Source organism: Squalius cephalus (genome assembly GCF_949319135.1).
Source record: "Squalius cephalus genome assembly, chromosome: 3".
In the NCBI taxonomy this organism is placed as follows: Eukaryota; Metazoa; Chordata; class Actinopteri; order Cypriniformes; family Leuciscidae; genus Squalius; species Squalius cephalus.
This window is the reverse complement of record NC_137124.1, coordinates 17372645-17382197: the sequence shown is the minus strand read 5'-3', so window position 1 is coordinate 17382197 and position 9553 is coordinate 17372645. Positions and strand designations below refer to the sequence as shown.

Sequence of the window (9553 nt, the reverse complement as noted above, 5' to 3'; positions counted from 1 at the left end):
TGTAAACAAGTCATTGCTAACAAGGTTTTTACTTTATTGCAGTAATGTTATCAACCAACTTTGTATGTGTGAATGATACCACAAAAGACCATTTTGGAAAAAAAATTCAGACCAAAACTACACCCTTGGACAAAGACCAGAGCAAGACAGATGAAAGGACATGCAAAGGTTTATAAAAGTTAAGCAACATACAAAGAAAGGGGAATACAGCAAGCTCACTAAAACAGTGGAATAATAGCGATGGGGAGGGTCCCGTTATTCACATCCACATGCATGAGGACACATTGGTAAGTGGGTGTGACTATGCTGGAAGCTGAGGGCTCAGTTTTACCTGCACTACATATATGTGCTCTGCGAGAGAGAACTTCATCCAGTGATCATACACACACCTGCGCACCTGTCTGAGCCTGAGGTCAACATCTTATCTGCACACTTTGAACAAGGATCCACATCTACAGGTAAACTTTGCTTGTTTCCCTTTAGGATTCTAATATCTGGTTATTATAAATGTAATGGGGATGTCTTGGTGTGAGATTAATATTAATGTAAGACTGTAATGCTGATTTCTCTATTATCCATTATTAATGCAGCAGACAAAAGTTAATTCCATGACTTTCCCCTCAGGGAAGTGATTCTTTATATTTATCTATCCATCCACCCGTCCATTAGACGACAGCGAAGGCAAGCTTCACAATTATCGCTCTAAACAGTTTCTAATTCAATCTGGGTGTACTTTCATGCAGGCAAAATTATGCACACATACTCAAAATTGTTGGATATATATGTGTGTGTGTATGTTACTCATGTAAAAATGTAGTAATTTATGTTGTTAAGTGCATATATATATATGTGTGTGTGTGTATTCACATTCTGCAATAAAGTGTACATGTAGATTCTGATACCAGACAAAAAGCACATTGATAATTGTTCTGAATTGTTTCATACATTACACATACAGGATGAACGCATGGACCAGACTTATAATAAACTGATAATAAAACTGAGTTACTCAATGAGTACCGAATACAAACCCGAGCAGAAACATTTACGGCATGGAAACATTCATTCACATTGCGAGGAGGGAGTGGCGGATTAATTTTCAGATTATTTTGACAACTCCAAATAATGGACTCCCAAGACAATAGTCAGGAAAGTCTGGTCAGTTTTCTCAATTAGGGAAATTGTTCTTGTAAAGGGCCGAATGACTTAAATGTTTATGTAAATGGTATGAAATCATTAATGCACTAAAAGATGTGTCATATGGTTGACCTCAGATTTAGCCACTGGTCCAGAGTACGAAAAGTAGCATGTTTTAAGTGACCTATGATTGAATTTCCTAACATTTCTTCAACTCTGGCAGGTTAACATCACCATGTTCCGCTGCGTAACATCTGACCAGGTAGTGCTTATGTTGCCTGTGGTTCTGTTGGTGTTGCTGATCCCCCTCAGCAGGAGTTTTCAAGCCCCGACTCCTGGCTGCCACCTTTACCGTGAGTGGAAAAGACCTCATTTTTAACAAGCAAGCACCCAACTCATTCCTAAACAATAAAGTACTGATTCGTCCCTCTGTCTACGCCTACAGCATTTAACGTGACCATACGTACAGACAAGCGAGGGACATGTCGAGGAACTCAACTGGTGTACGCTTGTGTGGGCTACTGCGAGTCCAGCGCGTTCCCCTCACGCTACTCTGTGCTGCTGGCGTCCAACTTCACCCACAACATAACGTCTGCTTCCCGCTGCTGCACCATTAGCAAGGATGCCAAGGTACGGCACTGTTAACGTGGTCCAACCATTAGTATATGTTACTGCAGCCAATTTTACATCAGAAGAACCAATTATGAATTATTACGACTAAAGACTTTAATGAATCTGGTCCTCTGTGGGTTTCAGAACATAATTTCCACCAGCCCAGTCATGCAATAATCATTTTATTCCTTAGGTAAATTATTTCAAAATATAGGCTACTGACAAAAATATTACTAAGAAAAGTAAATATTAGAATTAGAATATTCTTTCTTCTTATCACCTGATTGTGTCTGTCTTTTCTCAGGTCAAAGTTCGTCTGCACTGTCCTCAAGGCCGTCACCATGATGATATCGAGATCTTGACTGCACGTGCCTGTCGGTGCAACATGTGTCACAAATCCCGTTACTGAGAGCCCACGGGAAGCCTCACTCATGCTGTACTGCTGTGCAATTATGAAAATATGCTTTTTTTTTTTTTTTTGATTTGACCATTTTCATTTCACTTGTAAATTGACATAGAAATACACTACCACTGAGAAGTTTGGGGTCAGTTAGAATTTAAAAAATTCATACTTTTATTCGGCTAGAATGCATTCAGTTGATCAAGTAACAGTAAAGATATTTATAATATTACACAAGATTCATTTTTTAAATAAATGCCATTCTAACCTTCTGTTCAAAGAATCCTGGAAAAATGTTTCCACAAAAATATTAAGCAGCTCAACTGTTGATAATATAATAACTGTTTCTTGAGCAGCAAATCAGCATATTAGAATGATTTTCTGAAGGATCATGTGACACTAAAGACTCGAGTAAGTTAAAAAATGTTTATTGTAATAATATTTCACAATATTACTTTTCTTTTTACTGATTTGGTGAGCTTTATTAAGAGATTTTATTACAAAAACATTAAAAAAAAATCTTATCAACCCCAAACTTTTTAACGGTATATCATTTTTTTTTATATATCATCTTCTTTTCTTTTTATATTTTATCTACAGTTCTAAGATGACACAGCATGAGTGAAATGTTCTTGAATGTTGCATAAAGACAGAAAATCATCATCAATTCAATATAAAACAATGGTAAAAAGCATCAGATACTCTCTTAATAATTCAAATAAAAAAATCATTTGTCTAATGTCGGTGCCACCTAATGACATAAAGAATGTATCTTACCTAATATATATATTTATAAGGTGATGTTTGCACAAAATGTGTCTAATCTTTTGAAATAAAGGAGTATATGACATTTTCTGTGTTTTATGTTTTTTCATATATATATATGTATGACTTCTAATGCATAACAATAATAACTATGATCATTTTTGGCATAATAAGCAAAGATGGTTTGTGTGTGTGCCTTTAAAAGGTCTCACACTCTGTGTGGTTTGAGGAGCAGTAGGTGCAGTCACACTGTAAGGCCTGAGGGTAATGATAGATGGGGGAGATGCCAGGGCCACAGCCTGGTAAACGTGCTGTCAGGTGGCGTGTACGGCTGTAGGTGCAGACACTGTGGTGCCTCTGGATATACGGCGGCTCCGGGACTGGCCTCTGAGATGCCAAAACACGCAAGAACACATGTCACTACACAAACATTTACCCCACATGCTCTCGTATTGGTTTCTTTTAATAGTTCTATAAGTAAGTAATATTATAGCAGGTTTCCATCACCTCCCAGGTGTGGCAGCGGCCCCAGCATGCCTCAGTGCTTATGCGCAGACTCCTGCATCCAGGCTTCTTTGCCACAAAAGTAAATTCACGTACCGCGCAACCACGAAAACTCTGTAAGGTCGTCACAGCCATGGTGGAGTAAAAGCCAGGAAACAGCAGCAGAAAGGTCACAGCGGTCACTGAGAAGCGGTCGACGTACATTCTGAAAGACATTATGATGGCTTATCATAAAAGATAACATGATATTACTATTTAAGCATTGCTAAAAAGTTTTTCTTATGTTTAGGGAGAATCTTGGACATTATTTTCACAGATGTTTTCTGGGGACTATTTTTCCTCACTTGTTCCATTTAGCATTAAAAAAAATTAATTACCTATTTAATCAATAAGAACAAATACCCCAAAGGAAAAACATACCTATTCAGTCATATAAGCCTACCTTTTAAGCTTTATACAAAGTATGATGAAACGTATGTAGCTATAGGCTACATATTTCACACAAAAAATATAATATTGATATGTGGTAATGTTACAATATACGCATAATTATAAATACATTGTCCTACTTTACCACTATACACACCCTGCGTAACTGACCTTAAATTATTTGTGGCCAAATCGAGTAGGCCTATACTGTAGTAGGTGTTCTTGTAGTGGGTCCATTGGTTGCAATTACATACATGTGACCAGCAGAGGTCGCCAGCGTGCGATATTCCGGGGGTTTTGTATGGTAAGACATTAGTAAAAATCTTCACAAATCCCTATTTCGAAATAAATATAACATACAAGACGTTGCATTTGTCATCTTTTTCGAGCACAAAAATAGCCTACGTTTCAAAGTGCTTAACTCATTACATAACTAAATCCACACTAATGAACAAGCAAAATTGTGTAACGATAACTATATTTAGCAAAATAGAATTTTTTACATATTATTTGTGTAATAGGCCGAGATGTTGTTGTTAAGACCCAATAGAAAGCAAACTATAATATAGCCTAATAATATAATTTATGAAACTAATTTACTTATGAAACGAGACTGACAGGCAGTTATGGAGGTAACTAATCCAAGAACAAATGCTTTGAATTTTTTTGTTTGTTTCATTTAATCTAACAATATTTGGAAAAGCTCTGTTTTATAATGTAAGAGAAAGTGTTAACTATTCATTATAACCCTTTTAAATTAACCTGTGTATCGTCGTTCTTTCTGAAGGGCATCATCTATCAAGAGGGGAAAAGTGGCTCTGGTCACGCGAGTTATAAAACGCGTTTACATGAAAACAAGACACTTGCTCTTCCATTTCTAGTTGACAAGACAGTTGATAACGCGCCGGGATTAAATAGGCCTACGTTAATGACACTGACGCGAGAAATGAATTAATCCGTATAGCATTACCTACACAAAATAGCAATAAAACAAGACACTCACCTGTTTGAGTCCACAAGAAGATGCCAGAAGCTTTTGGGAAGTCGCTTCACCGACTGCCTTGCTGTTTTAAAGCTCGTTTATAGGACAGTCTGACATCACTCTAATTACAATTCCCATTAATCTAGCCTGGAACATTCCAACACACTACATGTAAACTTAACCAAACAAGTTTTAAACATCTGCTCGTGTTTTAGGAATGAGCTGAATGACATCAGCTTCGTGCTGTGAACTAATGTTATCGGCTGGACTAAAACTAGAGGAAAGGGCCAGCTCTGAATCAACACGTTTCAGAGGAAAAGGTATAAATACTGTAGGCCACAGAACCCAGATGTATCAAAGGTTTTGAGTGAAAATAATGACAAGTGTTCTCGATGCTGAGTTTTCATGTTTACATCCCACTTTTATACATTCATAGGCCTGTCCCAAAGACGCTTGTCCCCCAAAAATACATTGCTATGTTTAAACACAAGACATTGATCAAAAGGACAGTGCAACTCTAGTTTAAGTGATGCTACGTATGCATACAATTTCAGTCCATATTTATTGCCGTGTCTATTCTATTTCATTTTTCTTTTCCATTTTGTTCCTATGAAATGAGATGTTTCTGCAGATACCAGCTTTCTCAGAGGTCAAACAAAGTGTGTTAATCCAGATGCTTTCTTTTGAACAAGAACATTTCGTTTGCTTTTCTCAATAAGACAGACTACTGTAAATGAATAATCAACAATGGCAGTTCATTTGAGCGTTGATGCACACTCAAAGTGAATGGTACATTCTGATCTAATCCCTGTTTTCTTCTAAACTGTAATAAACTTCTCTACAACATCCACGCATCAGTCTCTTCCTAAGCTTTCTCAATATGCCTACACACACAGTTCCTTCCCATTAACAATACTCTACATCAATAAATATAAGCGCCATAAAACAAATATACAAAAAATTAAGACATAAATAAGACTCTGTCCTCTCTTGAAATTGTACTCAAACACAAAAAGAGAATGTTTGCAAGCAATTTGATTAAATGAAATAAATAATAATAAAATAAATCAAAAATAGCCAGACACACATTATTCGAAACAGATGAGAATATTGCTAAACTAAAAATGTTTTGAATGTTATATTTAAAAAACATAAGAACAGACTAAAGTGTTGTCACTTCAGAACAAGTTTAGTTTTACCTAGCAGCATACTTCAGTCATGTTTATGAGGTGCTACACTAGAATACCCCCACCAACACTATAATCAGACATAGATATCATATTTATAGATATATATATAGATATATATATATATGTATATAAAAACATCAGTTATATTAGCATAGAAGTAGTACTTATAGAATAAGCTGTAGAAGTAGGAACATTATAATCTGTACTTTTAAAGAATTTCCATCTTTAGGATCATCATTATTCATTCCTCTTCAGAGTTTGACAGTATGCAGAGTCTGTTGGTTGATTGACGGGGGGCTCGGATTGGGCCCGAGAAACAGAGCCAGTTCTGGAATGACAGTAATGGACAATGTACGTGTTTGATTTCGAGTGTGCGCATGTGTGTCACCTCATGCAGTCATGTTAAAGTTGATGATCCCGGTGCGTGTAGGAATAGAAAGAAAAGATGCAGAGAGGCAGGTGTGTGAAGCATATGAAAGAGTAGGACGCATGTGAGAGGTACTAATTTTTTTCTCTTTTATATCTCACTCGTTGTGTGTGATGTGTGCTTCAGTGTTTTTTCAGATATCTACATATGGACAGCCTGTCGTACATGTGCTTGTGACGGTCGTGTCTGCATGGTGTGTGCATGTGTTCGTGTGTGTGTGTTTTTCAGACAGCGATTGAGGCATTGATCGGTTCCCAAGTCAGGTAATTATTGTGTTTTACAGTGCTCTGATACTGTATGCGTGTCTGTGTGTGTGTCTGTATGTTCGCGTGTGGTTTCTAGGTGGTGTTGGCAGCACTGGTCTCTGACTGGCTCTTGGTAGTGTTCTCTCTCTCCTGCAGGTTCTTCTGGTTTCTGCTGGCCTCAGTCAGACTCTGCAGTCGCCTCTCATGCAGATCCTCCAAATTCCTCCACAGCTCGTTTCGCTCCCTCTCTTTCTTCAGCTCCCTAAGGGAAGGAGAGGAAAGAGGGATAGGGATGAGTGTAAAAAGGCTTTAGATAAAGATACGACGAAGATAAAAAGAATTGAAATACTTTCTGTGCTCGCAGAAATACATGTGAAGTCATCATGAAATCAAAACTCATTTACCTTATTAATACACAATCCTGGTCTCATTGGTGCATGTTTAATCCCAGAGAATCAAATCATAGAAAAAATATAAAATTAAATTAAACACAATTGCCCCCCATGGAATTGGTTTTCAGTGGCATTTTTTACTGTTATGAGGGCATATTGTTTTTCTAAAAATATACAGACAATGTCATTTTTAGTTAACTTAATATGCTATAATAGTATTTATTAATATTTAAAATTTTAAAGCTTTTATTGTTATATTTTCAGTTTTCATTTTAAAAGGGTCATGAATTAAGAAATAAAATTTTCATTGATCTTTTGACATATAAGAGCAGAGGTCATCATTGTGACTGTAAAATGATCCTGTAAGAACTTCCAAACTTCCTCGTTAGTCGCTTTTATTGAAAACTAAGCTCAGAAAACGACTCGTTTCGGATTTTATCTCATTTTTTTGTTTTTTAATACTTTTTATTCGTGATTGTAGTCGAATTGTTGTCCAACACACAATGAGTTGTGGGCAATATTAGCCATTAGAGTGTGCATGGATCTGCACTTTCGGATTCTAACCGGAAAAGTAGATTATCCTTGTATCTGTGGAATACTCATGTCAACATGCAACTCCGATTTTGGACACACTAATTCTCATTTTGAATACTATTTAGGACGGATAATATGCAAATTGGGACGCAGCAACAGTCTTTGCGTTGGAGTTCCAGTTAAAAGACGTCTAATAGCCGTCCAAACACAGCCCTGACGTCTAGGCTAAAACTAGGCAAAGCCCAAGAATAGACACACAGGCTACGCATAGAACATGTCAAAGAAATGAAACCAAACACCTTGTAATCACTGTTGACTGCTTACATGATGGAATCTCAAAAGTTATTTTGGCAAAAACTATCAAATTCACGGTTATTTTGGCTGGAAGTGGATTACTCATAGCCGGAATATATCGGGTCTATAGTTAACCTAGACGGTGAAATTGCGGCTATTGCTTGAAACAGTTTGACGCAGCCACGCTTTTCGGAGAGACTGAAAATAAAAGATGATGCAGTGCCAACTACAATGGATCTGACAGTAATGTCACAACACACAAGTGTGAGTAACCGAGTTTTTACCATGTGCCACTATTGCTACAGACCTTTTGATATGAACTGAGGATTTATCCTGCAGCGCCGCAGTCAAACTGAATAGTTGTGATAGTTGAGATTTTCTGTTCTTTCCATTGCTTCGGCATTTATGGGGTTAATGCACTGAATTATTATCGGATACGGACGAAATGACGTAGAGAACGCTGCTTTTGTTAAGCCATTCGCTGTAATCCTAAATATTTTGTCATCAGTAAGACATTACAAAATGTTTCAATTTATATAAAACACGACACTGCAAATGACAATATATACGAAAAGGATGAACTATGAATAGTATATAAGAACGACAGTAAGACAAACAATGGTACACTCATTCATAATTACATTTACATAAAACACTGTAAGTCATCTTTTGCCAATTATAATTGTGGTAACTCCAAGTACTTAAACAGTTAAGACTTGGCAACCAAGACCAAGCATATGTAATACGCATGAATGTTTAAAAAAATTGCGAAATTTGCCAATTTAACTGTTGGCAACTATAGGTAACGAGATATTTTCAACAACGGAACTTTTCAAAACAATTCCACATGTGTAATGGCGTAGATGTTGACAATTATTTGCAATTTAAAGGGGTGGTTCAGGATTTTCGACATCGGACCTCATTTTCAAGTGAGCCTGGTTGTTATTCATCAGTGGAGACAGTTTTCAAAAAAATTCATCCAGTCCTTACTTTTGGATAGTTCGCCTATGCTAGGCTAGCGTGAGTCAACGGTGCACGTTAGCCTGCCATTAAACAGTTTTACCCACTCCACAGTACACCAAAAGCAAATCAATTATAACGCCAGACTATCGATGTAAATGTCTGTTGAGAGAATAATGTTAGAAATCAAAGTACTCTTGTATCTCAATTATCTGCGGCAGGTAATACACTTGCGTGATTGTTATGTGGACCGGCTCTCTCGGTTTCCTAATATAACTCCGCCGCTGCTGTAGACTGCTTATAAATACAGGGAACAAATGATAACTAATGCAATGTGATGAAAGGGTAGTTTGATTTCTAACATTATTCTCTCAACAGACATTTACATCGATAGTCTGGCGTTATAATTGATTTGCTTTTGGTGTACTGTGGAGTGGGTAAAACTGTTTAATGGCAGGCTAACGTGCACAGTTGACTCGCGCTAGCCTAGCATAGGCGAACTATCCAAAAGTAAGGACTGGATGAATTTTTTTGAAAACTGTCTCCACTGATGAATAACAACCAGGCTCACTTGAAAATGAGGTCCGATGTCGAAAATCCTGAACCACCCCTTTAACAGTTATATCCAAAACTGTTACCCAATCGTAGCAGTGTCCTTTACCTCCACGTCCAACGCTGCACA

General features: G+C 37.1%; 3 protein-coding genes across 4 annotated transcripts in view; 1 reads left to right on the top strand and 2 right to left on the bottom strand.

Annotated features, from left to right (window-relative positions):
- Positions 1-205: 205 nt before the first annotated feature.
- Positions 206-2998, top strand: gpha2 (glycoprotein hormone subunit alpha 2). Of its 2 annotated transcripts, XM_079867176.1 has the most exons (4): positions 206-458; positions 1361-1490; positions 1583-1767; positions 2054-2998. In XM_079867176.1, exons 2-4 carry the CDS (start codon positions 1373-1375, stop codon positions 2156-2158), a joined length of 408 nt encoding a protein of 135 aa, XP_079723302.1. In that variant the 5' UTR covers positions 206-458; positions 1361-1372; the 3' UTR covers positions 2159-2998. The 2 variants fall into 2 exon arrangements, with proteins under 2 accessions (XP_079723302.1, XP_079723303.1); XM_079867177.1 differs by lacking the exon at positions 206-458 and having other exon boundaries at positions 1162-1490; positions 2054-2992.
- A 114-nt stretch (positions 2999-3112) lies between these two features.
- On the bottom strand, positions 3113-3622 carry LOC307155243 (glycoprotein hormone beta-5-like; the record flags this gene model as incomplete). The annotated part of the gene is made up of 2 exons (XM_079865806.1): positions 3113-3301; positions 3422-3622. 2 exons carry the CDS (start codon positions 3620-3622, stop codon positions 3113-3115), a joined length of 390 nt encoding a protein of 129 aa, XP_079721932.1.
- Positions 3623-6217: 2595 nt separating this feature from the next.
- The window catches only part of ppp2r5b (protein phosphatase 2, regulatory subunit B', beta), a 23378-nt gene continuing 20042 nt past the window's right edge, over positions 6218-9553 (bottom strand). Inside the window, exon 13 of the mRNA XM_079867145.1 lies at positions 6218-6953. Within this exon, the coding sequence (XP_079723271.1) occupies positions 6785-6953 (169 nt within the window). The 3' untranslated portion in view covers positions 6218-6784. The remainder of the gene's footprint in view (positions 6954-9553) is intronic.